We start from the raw sequence: 22892 nt of genomic DNA, 5'->3' as shown, positions 1-22892 counted from the left end.
CGCCAGTGTCCGGCAGCCTCGCCTCTGTCAGTGCGCCCCAGGGTGGCTGTGGCTACAATGTAGTTGCCATCACCAGTGTGTGAATGTGTGCGTGGATGACTGGATATGTGAAGCGCTTTGGGGTCCTTAGGAATTAGTAAAGCGCTATATAAATACAGGCCATTTACCATTTAGCCCTTTTGGCGCGTGGCTGTTTTGAGGGACAGGTGGGTGTTGATTAGGCCACTCTAAATCTGCTAGCCTTCACCTCAGCTAACTGGTGACAACGTGTTGATAGTGTTTGTGGTGTTGGTGCATCGGTGCCAGCAAGCCTTATTATTATCTGACAATATAATATCTGACAAATAACAAGGCTTGTGCTGTGTCTTCATTATAATGAAAGCTGGACCAAAAAGTCTGTGCTTCACTTTTGGTGTTTTTTTTATTTTTTATTTTTATTTTGTACGAATCAGCAGAGAGGTGTACTATGAATGGAGATTAGGTTAGCCAAGACTGTTGAGCTTAAGGTCAGAGTTTTCACAAAAGTGTCACTTTTTTTTACCTTGATAATCACCATGGTAGTACGTGCTCAACTCAAACTGGCTCTCAGCAGACGGTGTTTAGTATTTTGGTTTAAAGGGGGCTGGATGATCAGGAATTTTCTGGAATGCATGTTATAGATGCATAAACTGCATAAACTGCAGCTGTTGGAGCTCTGATTAGAAAGATGATTAGTAGATTTTTTTTTATCACCAGTAATTTTCAATCATGAAAATTAATTTTGCATTAATAAACTAAAGGGATTTCCACATCTCCTTTCCACCGACTAACATTTAATCCTTAAATGTATCATAATTTTCGAAGCTCTATTGTGCAGCTTTCCTGTACCCAGCAGCAGCGAGTGTGCACAGAGTGGTAAAATAAACACAAGTCAATGTTTTTTTTTTTCTTCCTGCTCAGCGTGTTTGTAATGATTGTGGAATCAGAAGATTAATGATCATCTGCAGCATTACTTTTTTGTCTTATTTTCAGCACCAGTTTTGCATTTTAATGCTCACTATATATCTTTATAATGTTCATAGATCTTTATTATTCATCAGTGTGATGATGTCTCTGATTAGAGTAGGTGATCCTCAATGGAAGCATGCAGCGAGCCTAATGCAGAAAGTCTGGTTTAACAGAGGATGCTGATAACCACCATCATGATACTCGTCACCTCTGACTGGGGTTTCACATTTTGTCTAGCTAGCTAATGCAAAGAAACACTAGTGAACGTTCTTCATAATATACCCCCTCAGGTCTCTGTCTCCATGGGATGCACCCCTCAAGTCCATGGATACAATTTACTAACCAATTTTGCTATAGCATTACTGTATCTGATAACTTCTGGCATTCCATCCTCTTGTCACTTCTGGTTACAGATGCCAATGGAAACAATGCAATAATGCATCCAAGACTTCAAAAAATGGCTCTAAAAACCAACAGCAGTTACATCCATTTTTAATAATCGAGTCTATGATAATATCACTTTCATGCTGGAATACTGAACCAGCATGAAACCGATGATCTGACGACTTTTGATTGTTACTTTCTACTGACACCTTCATCCTCCTTATTAGCCAAACGTTTGGTGTTGTTGATTTTACAAATACACAGGATCATTTTGTGTGTAGAGAAGGTTCTATTCTCGACCATCATCTTTGTTGCTATGAATATTTTTTGTGAGCTCCATCAAAGAGCAGAACATTTCCAACAATATCAACGATAAAGGTAACGCTAATACTCAAATACTGCAGGCAAATTAAATGTAAGATGATATGACATTTATGTGTAGACTTGGAAAAACACGATTTACTTACTGGCAGCTTTCCAAGTTATATACATAAACATAAACAGGATAACAATTGGCTAAAATAAAAAAGAATACAAATACATAGCAGGAATACCAGTGTGTTTCAAAATGACCTAAATGCTTTCTGCACACTAGTGCAAATAAAACAAAGCAACCAAAAATCTCAGTGGTGGCAGGGCAAGGGTTATTAGAAATGCCCACTGTGTATAGGCAAACTTTTGGCCTGTGGGGTGGGGGTCATAATATTTAGGCAAAAGGCTTTAGTGCTCAGTCTTTTGTTTTCTAGCTAGACCAAACAACACTTCGTGTATGTTTGCATACATTAAAAACATGTATTGTAGAAAAAAAAATATACGTTTTATATTTATAGTGATATCCCTAATGAGTCTTCTATATGCTGTGAACCTAGTTTCAAATGCCATTTATTATCCGAAGGTCAAATCTCACGCAACTATAGACTGTAGTTATTGCAAAAGGTTTTTTACCTCCGCGTTCAAGTAGCCCATCATACAGTAAGGATGAGCAGCAGCTGTGAGAAGTGCTATTTACTGCTACAGAGATCCTGCAAAGCACAAGTGAGGCTGTGTGACTGTTCACTTAAAGATCTTTGAGCGCAAATAGTAACGATTTTTTAAATGGACTTTTGCATCAGTCAATAAGCCTGCTTTTTTCATTTTGTTTACATTGCATAGAATGTATGAAGCAGCAAGTCTTCACATTTAACAATCCTGAAATAACTAAGTGTGGCATTTTTTAAAATAACTCGAATGATTACAAGATTCTCAATCTCTGAACGATCAAAAATGCAACATTTCTATGTAAGAAAATATATATAAATCTTTATTCCATGCATTTTTTTCCTACCTTCTTAAAGTCTGATACCTACATCCCCACAATACAATATTCAATGATGGGTGTGATGGTTCAATCGAAGATTAGAAGCAGCTAACACAGCTCTGGGCTACAGAAATGTTGTAAGCTCACTTCTAATTCTCCCCTTGATTTTTTTTTAATTTGAATGTCTACTCTTTAGCCCAGCCGATACCGCCCCGAGAGACATCACTTATTAGTTTAAATCGATTTTGAACAGCCCCCTCTTGAACCACGTAGGGCTTTACATCACATATACAGTGCTAATTCTTCAGATCAGTAAACAGATGCCTAATATTGTTCCCTCTACTGGTTTACATTGCAGTGAGGTCACAGTATGACAGTTATTCGAGTCTTCCCAGCTATTCACCATTATTCCCCAGAACCAACCTTAATTAAAAGAAAAAATACAAAACATTGACAATAATGCTTCACACCAAATTGCAGTCATTCCAAAGCTATAGCTAGATTCACTTGAGAATGACAGCCCTTACAGAAGAGCAGGAAGAAGATAATGAGATCAATTAAGACAATGCCTGGTAATCCTTGAGTTCTCAGTGTGTTTGTCGTATAGAAGATTTGCTATAACAGTAGATCATTCTCATCACTGCTCAGTTTAAATAAGACTACTAAGAGCCTGTGAATGCCAAAGGCATCTATTTGTTCATTAAAACAGTTGCCTTTTTGTTTTTCTTTGTCATTAACTATCCCCCGTATCTGCAGACATACACACAGAGAAACTGCTTTTTAACCTTGGTGAAATGTGTGGTGGTGATTCCATGCTGTTTTGTTTAAATATTTCTTGCTTGGCTGATAGATCTTTCTCAAGGGATGTGTTTGTCCTGCCACAAGGGAAACAAACCCGAAAGTTAGAATGAACAGAGGGCAAATTCCTGCAAGTGAGCAATTTAGTGCTATCCTTTACAAGCACAATTGTTAGGCCTCTTGTACGTTTCAAGTTTCACAAAGACAAACAAACTTGCAAGTCTGCCTTGTTTGAGTTTCAGATCATTTATAGTATATTGATGGTAAAGCATGGGATATACAGCGCACAATTCATTTCCTGAAATGGATTTGAAAGTGAGGCTCGTTTTTCACAGATTCAAATGATATGCAAGCATATTTAAATCTCCAGCAATCCAGTAAAGCCAACACTCAACAAGTGAGACATCCATATAAACTCTAGTCCTTGTTGTGAATGATAAATATATCTGCTGCTAACTGCATGGTGCTGATGATACTAAGCACCTGTAAAAAGTCTTCTCTGTGTGATCACTACTCCTACATGTAATGGGAAGTACCTTTTTTTTTGCTTAGTGAGCCATTACAACTGGAACAGCATGATAAAAAAGAGGTCTTAATGATCTTCGGCATGTATTGCGGAGACTGTCCATTCTCATAAAGAACTGAGTAGTGAACAAGATCAAATGTAATCCACATAATGACAAAAAAAGTGAAATTTAATAAGAGAGCATTAATGATGCACGAGGCAGCAAAGGCAGCGTCTTCATCTGTAAAACCCACCTACGTCTCATCAGCCACCGCCTGGCTGTTCAATATCCCCCCTGTGGATGAGAAGGTCTGGTGTGTATTCCTCATTGACGAGGCGTACTTGTACACACCAGCAGATAAGCATTTATGACTGAAAATGACTATATTATAGACTAATGTGCACACATACACGTAAACAGCTAAACACATAAAAGTGCTACATATATTGCATAGCAACCCACAGTATCAGTATACATATGCAACAACTTAACTTAGACACACACTTGCAAGCACAAAGACACCCTACTTTTTTTTGCCCAGCTCAAACAAAAGAAAAAAGAAAAAGAGGCATGTCTCCCCCCTTCTCATGCTGCAGCTTATCTTAACAACCTCTCATTGCAGTGCAGAGAGCAGGGCAAGAAAAGAGAAGAAAGAAGGCGAGAGAAGGGAGAATCAATAAAAGGCCATTATATTTCTGAGCAGCAGGGGGTAGAAGCATAGAGTGTGTGGGGGCTGATATGGTTGTGGATGAATGATGTGTAAGGTAGCAGACAAACTACAAAAGTCCTGCTTGGAGAATAGTTACTGTATGTAAATGTGTAAATGCTCAAGGACAAAATCTGCTGTTGTTACCCAACTTTGATTTAATATATATGCTTTATTGCAAGAGGGCATTATTATTCTGCCACTTTGGTTTCAAGACCTGCGCAGATCAGACAAGTCCAATGAAAAATTAGGAACTGATGGCTCTTTTTTCACATAACGACTACGCACAACAAACCCCTAAAGTTCCTGCACTTTTGGATAACCTCCCAGTCTCTGCAGTGGAGTCCCTCTTCTGTATGGCAGGCTTGTGTGAATAATGACTAATGTTTATACCCCTATCAGATTGTTTCATCTTACGACTGCAGCTTCTTTGCTCATTCATACAACATAACGTATTATTTTCCTCACATTTTTTTGCAAACTTGTTCACTGTCAGTAACAGTATTTGGATGCTAGAGCAAACGCTAGGAAATAGGGTAGTATTAATAGTAAAACACTATTATTATGAAAAAAAAAAACAATATACAAAAACTACTGCTAATAAAATCATAAAATTGTGATTTTGTGTGTAGTCTCTTGCTACGATACACCTTATAAGCACAAGAGGTCTAAAGATGGAGTTAAAAGAAATTACAGCATAATGATAAGTGACTACTAATCCATATAGACTTATTCAAAGGGTTTAAACAAGCAGGGTAGGGACACATCTAAGATATGCTGGTCTTAGATGTGGCCCAGAACACCTTTTAACCATGGCTAGCTGTTTATTATTCAGTCACTGAACAGATGCCTCTGACCCACAGAAAACCACAGCTCAACTGTTTTCTAAGCAGCTGAGATTGGCAGGAAGCTCACAGGTCCTGTTCTGTGTTTGCCAACAGTACAGTAGGTTTATATTGCCACTGCAGCACTCCATCCATTCAGTTCATATCAATTATCAATCAAAAAGTCTATTCCCTCTAGCACCTATATAGTCTCCCCCTGCCACTCAAAAACTTTGGAACATCTTAAAGTGTATAGTAGGAGATAAAATGAAAGCAAAGGCAGGGGAATCAATGCCTCTAAGGATTTAATTTCTTTTTTCCCACTATTTTTTTTTTGTTAGAAATGGTGATACAACAGAAGGAGAGAGCGGTGTTCATACAATGTAATCCTTTTACGGTTATGACTTGGGAAAAAAGGCACAGCAGCCAAGGTGTTCTGCACTGCAGTGCTATAGTCGGACAAAAATCGGAGCAAGGTGCTGATAACTGAAGTGATGAGTGATGTGATGGAGCGAGCAAAAGAGGGAAATTACTATTTTGTTGCCAAAGTTAGGAAGATGACAGTCATTTTACGTGTAGCTGCTGAAACTTAGCAAATCGTCAGGGTTTGGAGTTTTCATTTTAGCGAGTGAACAAAAATACTCCATAGTACTTACAGCGGAGTATGCAGAAATCCTACATTTTGCTAGTAAGCTAGGTATTTGATGAAAACACGCTGAAAGTCAATTGAATCTGGAGTTTTTTTGAGGATGAAATAAGCTGAATAATCAGCTTCTGCGTCTCCGCTGATTTACCTCAATTGGCATAGCAGCTATAATTGCAGTATTAGCAAATAAAGAGTTGAAGGCAGTTTGGGGCCATTCTGCATTGACCATGAGTAAGAAATACCACTATTGATTATTAAATTGGGGCCTACAGTGATTTATACTCTCCTCATTAATTAGATATTGATTTATAACTTCTTGTCCTGGCAATGGGTTGGGTTTGTTATTGTGTACTGTGAGCTCTAAATACTTTTAGTAAGATTAAATATTAAGCGTCTGTTGTTTTTTCCTGCCTCATACTTCCTCACTTTAACATAAGGAGCGGAAATGCCAAAGTCAGCAGTGATAAATTGGCTGTCGCTGATAAAGCCTGTCCATATTCTGAGGACCTTTCTCCTGTCTCCGGCTGAGGCCATTTGATTAGAATAAACCAGAGAGCACTATACTGGTCCATGGCCCGTGCTGGCCAAATAAAAGACCCTCAACCCAGCCTGACAGAATGAGGGAAAGGGTAAGGAAGGCAAGCCAGCAAAAAAGTAAACAAACCACAACAAATGACAGAACGGACAGGCTTAACTTCAAAGTAAAGCCTGACTGACATACATATCTTGGGCCCTGAGAGAGGCAAGAGAGACATGCTGGGCGGCAGAAGTGAAATAGTTTGTGTGTGAGTACAGAGGATATGCACACATGTCATCCTCATTCTCTGCCGCTCCGCTTCATGCTCACTGTTACACAACCCACCCTGAAAAAAAAAGTTTTTGAGTCCAACCAATGTGATCATTCACATTCTTTAGATTTAGAAGTTGCGTGTCAATAAGATGAAGGTACTTGCTGACACTGCTATTTTACACTACTGTGCAAAGGTTTTGAGCCACCCTTCATTTCGTTCTTGCATAGGATATAGATTCAGTGATTCAGTGAAGCATGCACATGCAGAAATTGCTATACAGAAAAGACGTTCGCAGGATTTCGAAACTGGTATGACATTACTCAGTTTTTGGTTCCCCCCCCCGCAAGATCTTTATAAAGTGTTTCCTTAGAGCCTCAGCTTTGGTGTCAGCTGGCCTCTAATGCAGGCATGTGCATAACACAGAAGGAGGGAAGGAAGGAAAAAAGAAGAAGCAAAGAAATTACAGTCCTAAACAACTAAATAAATAACAGAAACATTGTTATTTGAATAGAGTTTGCTAATTTTGATCTCCCTGACTGTCTGCTGTCTCATCTCCCTCTCCTGCTTGCTGTAGGATGATCAGGATCAACAATGACAAACAAGCCTGATGCATAAGGAACATTTTTCCCCAGAGCGAAGGTGATAAAGAGAATTTGTTTATTCAAAAAGCACAGCATAAAGATAAGGCAGAAAATTAGAGACCCATATATACACAAGAGGACTTAATTAAGCTATAAGGGGCATTATAGTTGCATGCAGATGGCTAATGTTGCCCTGAGGGCACTTAGCATGCCAATGGATAGCCTCACTGCTTCCCGATTAGTACTCTGTCATGTCATTTCCAAATACTGTTACTGACAGTGAAACAGTATGACTGATAGCATCTTGCTTGAAAATTGCTGGCGAGTTCTGATGCAGTGATAGCACTTTGTATAAATTATAGATATACGACCCTTTATTTTGGACTTGGTTTAGGCCGCCAAGCAGCATGGGAACACACAGGGTTTCTGCTTTCTCTTCTTCTTTTGTTCTTTTGATTTTCGAAAGCATTTGTCCATCAAAGTTGATTGCCAACTTAAAATTGCAAGGACAGTAAATGAGAAAACCAAACTGGGTACAGTGGAACCCCGACTTACGAAATTAATTAGTTCCCAAGGGTCTTTCGTAAGTCTGAAATTTTCGTAAGTCAAAGCACCCATCGCGCCTATAGCCTATTGAGTGAACAATAGGCTATAGGCTAATTGCTAACGGCAACAACAATACGTCGTTCAAGTGGAACAGCGAAGCGCAAGTACGAAAGCCAAGGGGTTGTCACATGATTCGGAAGGCATTGTGGACATTCTGGGCTCAGCCAATCAGAGCCAGCGGATTTCGTAACACGGGCAGAAATATTGCCGTTCAGTGCCTTTGTAACTTGAATTTTTCGTTTAACGGGGTATTCGTAAGTCGGGGTTCCACTGTATATGGATTCAGGACCCTGTTATTCAAAAGCACTATAAACTTCGATGCATTCACCAGTCACCCAAGTAGTATTTCAGCTGCTGAATTACAGTATTTGCTTTAACCAAAAAAATTTTTCTTGACTTGTAATACTCGCAGGAGGCCTGAAGGCTGATAGATGGCAGCTAGTCATGGCAATTTAATTGATTTATCGAAAACACTTTCTTTTTCTCTTTCAATCTTCACCACTATTGGCACAGATAAACTTCCCGCCAAGCTTTACCAATGTTATCTGAGGAATTTCTGATTTTTTAAAACACCAGTGCGAATTCTGACCAATCTGACAAACCGAAAGTTACATTCTCAGAAACTGTTTCATGTATTGACACGGGATTTGTTCTAGGACTAGGCACCCCTCGCTGAGGGAGGTGTCTTGCTGGCTTCAGAGTATCATTATCTGTTAATGAAAGATCATTTTAACTTGGGGGTACCCTCCAGCCCCTGTTAACCCTCCGCCCTTAAAAAAAAGGACTATACCCTGATTGCTCACCGTGTCTGCAAAAGTAATGCGTTTTCTGTGAGTATGGGAAGAGCACTCTCCGAGCTGCTGGTTAACTTGCATTCTTCAAGAGCTTGGACAGGATGAAGACTCTTGTGTTCACTATTGAAGTGAACAAAAGAACATTTGCTGTGCTTTGATCGCAGATGAGACTTTCTGAAAGCACAAGCGGCTGTTCAAAGTAAATAATGGCAGACTGCATCGTTCCTTGAGAGTGTGCCAAAGTAGCCGCTATGCGGGTATTTTACATTTTTTTTTCCCTACATAGTGACAAAGACAGGTAGGCTAACAGATGAGAAGCCTTGACTACAAAGAAAGTTTCTCAGTTCTGTAGCAGAGAAATACTCTCTCTGGTGCTGACTTTGGGCTTTGTAACTTTACACACTGCTTAAACGTGGGACTATAAATCATTTAAAAAAAGGAAAACCCTCTTTAAAAAAAAAAGTCACTTTAAACCACTGAATGGAGCCAAAATGAATAAATCTGAATTTGCCCTGGTGATTATAATTCTAGACAAAGGTGCTTAACCACGGCCACAAATACAGTTAATGCAGAGCTTCCTGCTAATGGTGCTGATTATAATGTTATGGGACTGTAAGCACAAAGCGAATGTTATTGAGTTTGAAATAGAGTGAGTTTCAGAAGCTATGAATAAAATGCTAATGATTACATTTGGGATGTACTGTAAAGAGCTATGGGGGCCAACTGGCTGTCTCTTCTAATGAGAGAACAGAGAGGCAGGGAGCAGCAAGAGAGGGATCAAAAATTCATGGGAGGATGCAATAAAAGTAGTGCACACTCAGCTGGCATGTTCTCTGCATGTACCGTCTTTCAAGCTTATTAATGAAACACCACCATCGTCTCTCTTTTCCTGTCTGTTCCCGGGCCAGATTGTGTTCAGCCCTGCAGTTTTCTTTGATTGTCCCGTTAAAATCAGAGTAGCCAATATCACTTAACACAAACAATGTAGCGCCATTTGTCTTGGTGACGTCGAGCTGGCATTCACAGGTCCAGAGTTCAGTTCAGTATCTCAGTAATTCTCAGCACGAGAATTCTCACACAGTAAGAGGAAAATAGCAGTGTCTTAAGTGCAGACAACTTCCTCTGCGCTTGTCCTCTATTAAATGTATTGATTTATGAGATTTCAAAAAGGAGTGCGTTACAAACTGAAGACGAGAGCCACTGAGGGTTTCTAAATGGAGACAAAACTGCTCATCTGAACAACCCATACAATCTAGTATTAACTCCTAAAAACTACTCTCGTGAAAGCAGTTTTCAGTAGTACTAAACTCACAAATTTTCCAATAATAACTGCCACTTAATATTAGCAATGCAATCTCTCTATGATTTTGTCTTTCTTAAGGGTAGCAATAGATTACATATATCTACAAGTCTATTATTTCATCTTCAATTCAATTCAATTTTATTTATATAGCGCCAAATCACAACATAAGTCGCCTCAAGGAACTTCATAGATACAGAGAAAAACCCAACAATCATATGACCCCCTATGAGCAAGCACTTTGGCAACAGTGGGAAGGAAAAACTCCCTTTTAACAGGAAGAAACCTCCGGCAGAACCAGGCTCAGGGAGGGGCGGCCATCTGCTACGACCGGTTGGGGTGAGAGAAGGAAGACAGGATAAAAGACATGCTGTGGAAGAGAGACAGAGGTTAATAACAGATATGATGATGCAGAGAGGTCTATTAATACATAGTGAGTGAGAAAGGTGACTGGAAAGGAAAAACTCAATGCATCATGGGAATCCCCCGGCAGCCTACATCTATTGCAGCATAACTAAGGGAGGATTCAGGGTCACCTGGTCCAGCCCTAACTATATGCTTTAGTAAAAAGGAAAGTTTTAAGCCTAATCTTAAAAGTAGAGATAGTGTCTGTCTCCTGAATCCAAACTGGAAGCTGGTTCCACAGAAGAGGGGCCTGAAAACTGAAGGCGCTCCCTCCCATTCTACTTTTAAATACTCTAGGAACAACAAGTAGGCCTGCAGAGTGAGAGCGAAGTGCTCTAATAGGGTGATATGGTACTACAAGGTCATTAAGATAAGATGGGGCCTGATTATTTAATCTTCACGTCAGAATTCTCCTTTCATATCCAGAAAAAAAAAGAAACACGCTTTGAATGCTAAATTACTTGCTTAGCGCACTCACACAAGATCCTCATTGTCTTCAGTATTCATCTAGCATTCTATAATATCCTGTTCTGCCATAAAAGGCACAAAATTGCGAGTCATCGGTTGAACTACAAATTGCTCTGTTCAATTTTCCTGGAAAATGCATCTCCTCTGAAATTATGAGCTTTGACCATTGCTGCGGGATGAATATCCAATACTGATCTCTCGCGCTCTCTTAAACACTGACTGCAGAAAGCTTATACCTGTAGAATTCACAGAAACATGTCTTCAGTAAAAATGAAAGAAAATTAAAAATGTCAGGGTATGCGTAAACTGATCTCACCCATCTTCTGTTTTAACATGCGCCTTCTTATCTACTCATTCGTACTTGTTTCTTCTTGACCTTTTTGTGCATGCACACAAATGACAAATTTAAAAAGCAATTCTAGGCATTTTCAGCTGTTCAAAAAAACCCCTTGTAAGAACAACAAAAAAAAAAGGAAGAAAAAAAAAAGACAAGTTCTGCACTTCATGTTTGGCAGCCAGGAGGTACTGGGTGAGTGTGAGCATGCGTGTGCTTCTCTGTGGGAGTTAAGGCCAGAAGCACTCACGGAGAGATGAGAGTTCTCTTGAACAGGGGTGTCTGGCATTCTGTATCCAGACAAGTACTGCTAAGTGCCAGGAATGATTGGTGTCTACCTACACATACTGCCGCAAAGGTGATGGCTGATGTCATATATCCACCCATCCATCCATCCATCCATCCGTGCATCTATTTTTTACACATCCTATCGGGTTCGGTGTTTTGGAGGAGGCTGGAGCCTATCCCAGCTGTTATTGTTCCGAGAGGCGGGGTATACCCTGGACATGGCCATCTAAGGCGCAGTTTGCTCAGACAATGACTCGTCTACCTTTAATTTATTAGCTGGCACTTAACAAGCAATATGTGCTGTCAAAGCATGGGTGCCCTTTAGAGAGCAGAATTTGTTTTCGGAAGTCAGAGAGACAACTAACGTCTCAAAGACTGCACCAAGACAGTGTCCTACATATGAGGAGTGAGCAAAACGTTTTGAGAACTGGCTAAGAGTAATTCACATGATCTTCTCTTATATTGCTTAAATATTTTAAATGGGGCTGCTGTTTTTAGATCACTCTGTTGAAGTACCATTATGCGCCCTTGTAACGTAGTTGATCCTTCAGACTTTTTGTAAAGTGGGCCAACTTGCCAGTGGTGCAGGTAGTGTGTGAACACTGTGTCGGTGTGGCCACAAACACAATCACAATTTTTAACTAACTTACAGCACTAGTAAAGATAGCAAAGTACTGTTGTTCTAAGATTTACCTTCGTTATTGCAGTGCACTTTTACGTTATCCAAAAGTTCTAAATAAAAATTCATTTTCCTGTTGTGTGGGCTCTTAGTTCATTTTAGGTCTTCAGCCTTGGTGTATTTAGGCTTCTTAGCTAAATATTTTACTTCATTTATTTATTTATTTTTATTTTGTGTGTGTGTGTGTGTGTGTGTGTGTGTGGGGGGGGGGATTACAGAGGCATACTGTTAATGTTATTGTTTCTGTTTTTTGTCACACATATTGGTTTTGCTTTACTCCTTCAGTTTCCCCATTTCCTCTCACCTTCTCTGTTAACCGGTTTCTATCTTTTTTTTTGCCAATGTGTTATCTGTCTTAGAGTAACTTCCTGTTTTACTTTGAAGGTTATTTTCCTGTGTCTTCCTGCCTTTGTTTCTTCTCCTCACTTTCTTGATTATATTCCCACCTCACCTGAGCATGCCTTTGTCCCATTTCCCAGCCAGCCCTCTGTATATATCTATTTTTTTTTTTTAACAGATCATTTTTTCCTTCCCGTTTCCGTCGCCTGCATTCCCGAGATTCCTGCTGTTGCCCCTTTGCCACCCCATGCTTACTTTAACACTAATTGGCATTTAAATAATGTTTAAATAAGACTTTAACAGAAAATGTTTATTACTACTACTACTATTAATTTAATAACAGCTAACTAATTAGACCTATTGACAAATTGTTGAATCTTTAATAAGACACATTTTCTTCTTAAATCAAAGTTTGCACGCTGTCAGTACTTTCTGAAATCTTTATTACAATACATCTTTGCATTTTTTCCATATCTCTTTCAATTAGTTGTCCATTAAACTTTTTAGTATTACTATTATTTAATACAATATAATTGGAGTGTGCATTCTCTTTTATTAAGCCACTAAAAGTGGAGAAATGTAGCCAAAGCCTTAAAGCTGCTCTACTCGCCACAAACCATAAATCAGCAGTGCACCGCTGCCTCACAAAATGAGTATGATAAAACTTTATGAAGTGCTTGAAAGCATTTGATTTGTACATGGACATAATCAATGACAAAAATTAAAACTGCCCTATTCTCTCTTCATCACACAGAACGATTTTCCTCAAAAACAATTAAGAACAATTCATTATGTTTACAGTGTCATTATGATAATACAGTTAGCAATCATAAGCCACTTGCCAATTCATCCACATTTGGATTGTTAAAATCCAACTCAATTTAACTTCTCATTCTGCAAATTGAGAGCGGCGTTTAAAAGCTTCATGACGATTAGAAGTTAGTCCAAGCTTTGTTTTAAAAATAATAATTGGGTCTGGGTTTTTTTCTTCAGGACTAATAAATGATGATTGCTTTGCCATACTTTCATATGGCAAATTATTATTCTTTATAAAGAGGCTAAATACTTTTATTTAAAGTCAGAATCAAAAAATGCACAATGGCCTTGCTAAGAAACTTGTAGACTTTAAGACTAAAAATGGGAAATGAAAATAAATGAAATACAGAGTGGCTCCTAATTAGACAATACCTTGTTGTTCACTGAACAGGACATGCTGCTTTTATCCCTTTTATCATTTATACATTATAAAAATGTTTTTAGTGTGGGAGAGCTGTAAACTCTTTAAAAAGAAACATGTTTTTTTTTAAAGTATTTCCACTGGACCTTGAATGTCATAGTAAACAAGTAAAAGAAACAGTTGCCAAGTAACTGCCAAAACTATCTTGTTACAAGACATGATTGAATGTGGGTGTTCATCTTGTACTATGTTTAGCTTTAAGTTGATCTCACAAATCGAATGGGGTTTGTGAGGTTTTCTTCATTACAGCTCTCTTTTTGCTCTTTAACTTTCCAGTGCATCCACATCTCAGCATTATTAAGATGCCGAGACATTTTCCATTGTGTTGGGTTTTATGATGTCAAACTCAAAATTAGTTTAATTTGTTGACATGGTTCTGTTCTGTCGTATGTAAAACCAGAAGAGCAACACTCCTGTGCAGAACAGAGGAGACGTCAGTGGAAAGCGGCTTGTAAAAGGGCAGCAGTAACTATAAACTAAAAAAGCACTGGCTATATGAGATTTGCCAGTTAGATTTGTAGAAAGGAATCAGCTGAGCCAACAGCTGATATTCTAGCCTGCCTGAATTAACACCAGCCTCAATGCAATGGCCGCCAAGTTGAAAGTTTATCTTATTAATAGCTACTTTGAGCTGCTCCCTGCTCCCATTCACAAGGGGTTGCCACAGCGGGTAGCTCCGCATTGATTTGGCAGAGTTTTACACCAGATGCCCTTCCTGATACAACCCCAAAGGGACTGTTTCTCCTTTCGGGATGAAACTGGTGATCTTGATAGTTGAATGCATAAACCACTACATTATAGAGAGTTATGTTATTAATATAATATTACTTTTTGGGTGGAAATAAGTTCAAAAGCTACTAGACATCTAATATAATCTCTTGCTTTTGCTTTCAGACTACCACTTAACCAATTTAAGGCTGTGGGGTAGAAGTAGGGGGAATCTATCCCTGATTTCACAGGCACTCCACCAGTCTGTCACAGGACTAACACACTGAGACAGGTAACCTTTCACACTCACAATTTAGATTCAGCAGTAAACCTAGGAGTACCCCACCCTGGATTCTAACTCAAGACCTTCTTGATCATCCTTCTTAATCATGTTTTAGTCTTGTTCTCTGCAATTGCAAAACAGGCTTTGTTGGATATAGGTCACCTTGTTTCAACAAGCACTTCATTGATGCATTTTTAAAAAAATGCGGTCTCATCTGCTTAAGACAACTGTCCTGCTGCATGGGTCACATTTAGCTCAAGTTTCCACCATTGTGTAGGATTATATATCACCTGCTACCCTTGTTTGAGCTCTTCACATGCCAAAGTGTGTTCTGTTTCTACCAGGTAAGGTCTGCCCCAGATTCTGTTTATCTTATGTGTCTCGATAAATCTTTTGTTTTCTTCTCAGTATGTCAGTGTCCAAGAGCTAAAGTTGGTCTGACCGAATCTGTTGATGTGCTTTTTTTGAGGCATTTTAGTCTCATGTAGACTTCTGCACTGGAAGTTGAATACACAGACGACTAGTATAAAAAGCATCACCAGGATGCCACAACCCTTATACATATAATATATGCATTATTTATCCTTTCCTAATTTCATCAGTCAGTTTCATCTGTCCCCTGTCAACCCCAAATGACCCGGGTATGCTGGTTTTTTTCTCCCGTTGTTTGGTAGGAGCAACTCAAATCGCTCTTTTGATGTTGAAGGTTGCTGACGACTGGTTTGGGGTAAAGTATCAGACACAAAGTAGTAAAACAGTTTATAACATTGGAAGTAACAACTTTGCAAACTTACTGTGGCTCTAACTATCTGTGATAACACACTCAAAAAACAAATGCATGTAGTGTTGATGGGTTATTTTAAGTTAGCCTAACACTGAACTTAGACACATATTCCCTTACGCACACATGCTTCCAATTTCCAACCAGTCACTCCTCACCATGGCCAGTGGCACGATGCCACCCAGGTCCTGCGGTGCCAGACGGATGAGAGTCTGCACTTCACTGGTCAGGGTGCGCGTGAGCGGATACTCGACCTGCCATGCCACCTCCCTGCTCCCCTGAGTTACCATCAGCCCATTTACCTCCAAGTCTACTTGTAGCACTCGCTGGTAGCCCACTGCCTCCATTCTGCAGAGAGAGGATAAAAATTTGTATGTCAGGAGTGGATTTTGATAAAAGGTTAAATAAAAGGTTGGAGTCAAAAGGGATAAGAAGGTAGCAGGGAAAATAAGGTAAAGCAAGGAAAAAAGAAGCAAACACAAGAACTTGAAATAATGTGAACACACAGGAATGATGGAAGGATTAACAGGAGGGGAAATAAAACATCGGTCAGCCCATTCAGGGAAAACTACCTAAAAAGAAGAATTACACTTTACATTTTAATCACCTATTTAAAAAGTTATGTAGCACAAACACTTTGATGGTACCATTAAACCATTAAAATTCCATGAACCACGATGTGTGCAAAAAATAAATAAATAAATCGTTGCAATATGAAGTCTGTCTTGCAGACTGCCAGGGCCATGCAAATTATTTTCCAGCATCCGATGGAGATGCAAACAAAGCAGAAAAACAATGAATGTCAAAGAACACCCATCAAACTTATTTGATTTGCTGAATGCTTGCCTTGATCAAGCTGCTGCCTTTCACCTCTCTTTGTCGCAGCTAAAAATCAATGCCGCACCATTTTCTGAACAACCTGAGACTGATATACAGAGCACGCACTGTCTTGAATAATACAGTTTACCAGATCGGAAGTCTGGAAGTGACTCACAGAGGTAAGTGCTGAGGTTGTGAGAGTCTGCTACTTTAAATCACAGCGACAACAAAAGCTAAAAACAACTCAGATGCTTCCTATAATTTAAAAAAAAGAAGATAATAGGCATGAAAATTCAAGATGTTGTTAGCTTTGCATCTGTTTATAATGAGTACTATCCTAATTATATCTCTAGCCTAAAAAGTAGGTTTGCTTTTTCTGTGTCGCAATCAATACAAGGCTGGATAGAGTCCAAACTGAGGTTCAGGAGGTTTTGAGGGATAAGATCCAAGGTTTTTCTTGAACATATTTTGGCCAAGTCTGCAGTTAAATATCCCCAAACTCTCCCTTATGTTCACAGTTCAGACGCTAGCCCCATTTCAAAGTGCAGATTTAAGGATCCACTCCGGTTTAAAAAAAATAAAAAGAAAGAAATGCAAGGGAGGACAGTTTTGAAAACTGAAATCAGTGTGGATGAAAACTGCTTAAATAGCAATTCTAGGTCAGGCAGAAAAGCCTCTCAGTTTCAGTGGGTAATATTCTGAATTATACAAAAACATGCTTTCAAATAACCATTGAGAAGGTTTGGCTCTGGATGATCACAGAGGAGCACTGCTGTGAATCTGACCCCACAATGAGAAATATTAAGGTGCAGTTCCGTTTGAACAAAGCAGAATTTCACGGGTGAGTAGCATTGTGCCAAAGGTAGGGGTTGTTCTTTGTACTGTACTAACATTCACAAAGTTAAAAGTCATGAGATTTTTACACAAAGGATCTGCCTTCCCTTCTTTTATCCCCAATTTTTTTTAAAAACAAAAAACAAACAAATAAGACAAATACTTTTTTGCTGCATTGCTCTATTTTGTACACCCATTTAAATACAGGTTTTGAAATTCAAAGAGAAAAATGTATCAAAAATGTGCCACACTTTGGTGCCAGTATGGTTCACCAGGTTAATCCATATGCTGTAAGGCTACTGCAGAGACCTGGGTTCGAATCTGCCCTCAGGCCTTTTACTGTCTGCCGTCCCCTCCCTATTCCCATATGGAAAAGATATATATAAATCTTATAAAGTTTGTATCTGTCTTGTGTGAAACTTGTATGAAAAGCATACAAGAGTGAAAACAGATATAAGATCCCTTGAAAAATTATATAATGAAACTTGTATGTTTTGGATACTTCCTAAAACAATATATGAAAGTAATGAGAAAGTGGCCACTTTCATGAGTAAATCATATAAGTTTTTACTATTTCTTTTCCATATGGGTTGTTTTCTACTCGCCTTTACAGAAGTTTACAGGCTTCCAAACTCGTATAAAGTTGTTTTGAAATTGCACAATAAAAATATATATCAACTGAAGAAGAACGGATAAGATCTGAATGCTTTGTTAATCTTGTCATAGATTGGCGACCTGTCTATTGTGTAACCCTTCTTTTGTCCAGTATCAGCTTGAATAGGCTCCACTCTACGGATCGGTGGATAGCTGCAATTTGGTCTGTTTGAAAGCAGTATACAATTTATGAAGTGTCTGTTGTGATGCACAAGATCATGGGAAATGCTGGTAAATTTGAAAGCAAACGTAGGTAAGATCTGCTATTAGCATACTATCCCCACTCTCTCAGTAGTGTTCAACCTATCTAGAGAGCAGCTTTGATGGCAAAGATCCTACAACAGGTGGCCCTGAAATGTATTAATAGCAATAACATGGGACAGGGTTAGACACAAAAGATGGATCGTGCACAATGCCTGCCATGCTGGGCTGTTTTGTCTGAATACAGAATAAAAGCGTTTTGCTTTTTGAAATAAATAATCAGGATGCAGATGGCAGAAAAATGGATATTTGTAGAAGTTTCTGTGCAAGATGCAACAATCACAAACCAATTTTTGTACCTGACAGAGCTGGGTAAATGGCCCAAGCAAGGCAAAAAGACACCCAACTAACTAAATCATGTTGGAGTCTGATAGCATTCTTTTTGTGGCAACATCAGTTAAATATATCCATCACTTTCACGTTTTGGTAAGCCAGGCAGAAAGAATCCCTGTTAAATGCAGGAAGGCCTTTTAAATCCTTAAGTTATTTAGGAAAGACGTGCATACTAGCTATGTCCTTATTAATATATTGGTACAAAGTCTGTATGGCAAACAAATTCTAATGTTAAGTAAAGAACTGATAAAAGGAAACGTTTAAACCAAGTGTGCATAAATAATAAAATGTAACAGGGTTCTGAAACAATCCACAACTCATCAGAAATACCCAGTTTTTCCATTAAAAGTAGTGCAGAAAAGAACTCGAATTTATGCGATCTAGTTATTAACTCACACATTTGATCTCAGTGCTGCTCCTTTGCAAGTTGTGGCAAGTTGGAAAGATGAACTAACACTCATCTGTTTTGGTTTTCCACGGAATAGGATTTGAGAACAGTTGGAAAATATTGTCAGTAAATTTTGTAATGTATTCAGTGTAAAGTAAGGCCAATGTACCCCGCTTTGTACAAAAGATGGGGAGAAGGAAATACATTCTCCTTGAATTAATTACCCCATCTCTATCACATCTTTCTACTTATATTACTCTCTGTGTTGAAATTCTACACAGTTCAATCAGCATTTTTGAGGTTGGATCTGTGCCACTGGAAAAACTCTAAAAACTAAAATGAGGGATTAATAAAAAATAATAAAATCAAACGATTTGCCAAATATTACATTAGAATAAAAGAGTTGTGTTGATACTATATGAATAAAAAAAACATGCTTTCATGTAGGGCACACTTAAGCAATTTCTTGACCATTTTTTGCCCTTTGATTTCCCTTTTAAAGTAAAAACATCAAAAGCAAAAGAGAGGAACTGATGAGCGCAAACATCCCACATAACGCCATGCTGTAGATTTTAGTTCTATTTGGTTAGCTGTATTAACAGATTTGTTGAAAATCCTTACTTCTGTCTGCGGACAGAGTATCAGTCATTTGTTGGAGCTTATTCAAGCCCATCCATTACCTCTTTTTCTTTTCAGTTTCTTTCAGAGACAAAAATTTGGAGTGCCACAAAGCCACAGTATCCTCTACTGCCTGGCAGCATCCTGGGCTCAGCGGTAGTGACTGTAGTGATTATGTGATTTACGCTTTATGGTGTATAATTACATCCAAATCAATTATCGGTAACAGACAGTTTTGCTTTACAATGTAGCTGCAAGCAGTCAGAGCTTCAGTGCTGAACACAAAACGACACCCCCGCTTCTCCAGCCTGTTCCTCTTTGTGTTGGTTCTACAAGGTGGGTTTTTTCCCCTAATATTCTTCTCATCATCCCTTCTTCATCTTTAATTTATTCCTCTTGCTGACCCGCAGTGTGGTGTTACTCTCAATAGAGGGCAGTGCTCTCTCTCTCTCCCCCCTCACCCCTTCATCCACCATGTGTTTGGGATGATGAATGTCTGCAGCGCACCAGCTGGAGAGGTCAGGCCGCTTCTCTGTGTCTCATTAGAAACATAACTGCACCGTGTGCCCTTTTCTCACTGCGATTACCATACAATTTAATACACTCATACACTCACTGGCAACTATCACTGCTCTTGCCCTGAATTGTGCATGCGGATAAGAGCAAGAGGTTGACACGGAGATAGAAACAAAAAAAACACAGAGCAGAAACAGGGTTAGAAGGGCTCAGATAAAAGCAAAATGTCTACAAGGATCACAAAACTGGCTCTGCCACTATAAAAGCGAGTAGTGACAATGCCCTGGTATCATAGTGGGTTTGTTGTGGCAAAATGAGGTAGAAAATCGCTCATGTCAATTTGAGAAGGCTTTTGAGGCATCTCCATTTGTCAGTCCTATTGTTGGATGTAAAAGCACAAACAGAACAAGGTAAAGGAATCCACTTAGATGAAAAAAAAAGAAGCTCGCACTTTAAATTCTGTAAGATACATTTCAAACACATCCTTGTAGCAACAAAAGGACTCTGTCAAAAAAAAAGTATAACTGGGAAAAAAAAAATGACAAGAATGAAATTCCTTTTGTTCGTAAATAGGAAAATAAAAGTGGAGCTAAGGAACACAAAAGCCCTGTTAACCATACAGTCATGTTTTCCTCTTTTCACTCTGTGGATATCTGTCTTGGAAAAAAAAAAAGAAAATCAGTGAAAGAAAAGTCTGCTGTCTCTTCTGGAGACCTGAGGGGGTTCGTTTCATGCACAGCAGTGATTTGGTTAGCACTGACAACAATGATACATCAAAGACCTGAATCTGTTTCAACACCGCAAATTGACAGTGAGTCCAGCAATGGAAGGAGAGATTGTGTGTGTCTTTATGTATTAGATTGTTATGTAAAACACCTTCTTCCAGGTAAATGTGAATATATAATTTTTCTTTTACTCATATGTGAGCAAAAAGAAAGCAGGACTTTTGCAGCCGGTGTGGAGATATGCTCTGCTATGGCTGTGGCACTTTTTGTGTAGTCAGATTTCAATGATAGATTTCCTTTCAAACTTGGTTTTGTTTGTTTGATGTGCTGTAGATAGGCCGCTTGTTTTTGTGACCCAGCACACATGATTTCCTGTGTGTTTGTCTACTGGGTCATACTAACAAGAGAACGGGACATCTGCATGAAAATGCATTCCAAGATGGACATGATAGACCTTTTGGCAGCAGGAAAAAAATGACCAGATGGAGGTATTGTATGGAGAACAGTGGGTACAGTTGTCTTGGCCATAACTGAATCCTGACTTGTGAGACCAGCGTTAATTTAAAAATGTGATGATGGGTAGGATGAAAACCCCCCAGCTGTCCATCTATTCTTGCATGAATCTTGCTTGGATTTCTCTCTGTTAGTAGTCAGATTTTCAGTTATAAATTAAAAGTAAGGTCTAAATTCAGAGAAGGCACTTCAATCAACTCAGTCACTAGCTTTATTTCTTGAAAATACCTTCTGGAGATTTTTCGAAATGTCCTCTGCGCCTGTCATGAAGGCTTTGTGGTGTGGAAATGGAAAACTAAATGCTAGTTTCTCCTGGTTACTGGAGTGTGTTAGCTGGGTCACATGGACCTCACAGGCACAAGGTGGATAAAAGTCACAGCGACAAGGTTTTATTATTCAATATAAAGCAACATCAAATGAATAATTTGGCATTATGGTAACAATGTGTAACCAAACAAAATGTGACAGAGGCATATTTTATGAGGAGTCACGTACTGGAGCTATTTCTTGGTAATGGCCAGTAGGGTGCCGTGGCTTCCTGTAATTTGCTGGTTGCCCGACTGTGACAAAGTCCAGGAAGTGGCAGCTGCAAGTGAGAAATAACGTGTATGTAACAAATATTTTTAATCTCTCCTTTCCGACACAGATTAGATAAATGAGCGTCAATAGGGAGCTAAACAAGAGCCACAAGGCTCATGTTTGCTCTTCAGATGGAGAGGGTATTAAGTGGAGCGCCAAACAATGCTGTATTATTCCATTAATGCAGTCCTTATCATGCTAAGAACTGTATCCCTCCCTGCTTTCTAAATGTCTTGGTGCACTGACATGAACGATTTACTTTTGCAGCTGTTTTAATTATTTGTAGTTCAATTACTCTCCAGCTGTGTGGCTGACTGTTCTCTGTGTCGGAGTCTAGATGTCTCTCAAACTGAAATACATTTTGATTCTAATTGGTTTGAAGACTTCAAGGGAAATCAGATAATAGCTCCAATGAATAAAAGCTGGTTTCAACAGGAGCTCCATCTGCTTCTTACTGTGACGCAGCTATAAAGGCCGTAGCATATTAATAGTAGAGACTACCTCTGACTCTACTAGTTCACCTGAAGCTAACCTAAATGTGTGTGTAATGAGGTCATTTAGCCTGATGTATTTGGGCGTCATTAGACTATTGGGATTAACTCAGGATCTGGTGGCGGAGATACCAGAAATTTTGTGTGCTGATGGCGTGTGTGCTTCCTAGGGGGGGTTCAAGCTCCTCTCTAATGAGTTTCACTTCTAATATTTGCCTTTTCACTCTGATTATCTTATTGAAATGTTAACTTGCTAACAACATGCCTTCTGTAAAGACTGAAAGGCAACAGTAGGTCACTGTTTGGAGAACTGCTGAGTTATTTAGAAAGGACAGGGGAGTGTAAACCGGGTTTAAGTGTCAAAATATAGCTCAAATTTGGAAATGGCATTATTAATTGCCTTAAAAAGGGCCAGCTTT

The 22892-nt window shown here is 39.0% G+C and overlaps 1 protein-coding gene across 1 annotated transcript in view; it reads right to left on the bottom strand.

The window, feature by feature from the left end:
* Nucleotides 1-22892, bottom strand: part of LOC113025860 (transmembrane protein 132C) — a 184811-nt gene that overhangs the window by 25890 nt on the left and 136029 nt on the right. The window contains exon 5 of the mRNA XM_026174062.1: nt 15901-16090. Coding sequence (XP_026029847.1) covers nt 15901-16090 — 190 coding nt within the window. The remainder of the gene's footprint in view (nt 1-15900; nt 16091-22892) is intronic.

The sequence above is a fragment of the Astatotilapia calliptera genome, chromosome 7 (assembly GCF_900246225.1).
Source record: "Astatotilapia calliptera chromosome 7, fAstCal1.2, whole genome shotgun sequence".
Classification (NCBI taxonomy): Eukaryota; Metazoa; Chordata; class Actinopteri; order Cichliformes; family Cichlidae; genus Astatotilapia; species Astatotilapia calliptera.
This window is presented reverse-complemented; position numbering and strand designations above follow the sequence as displayed.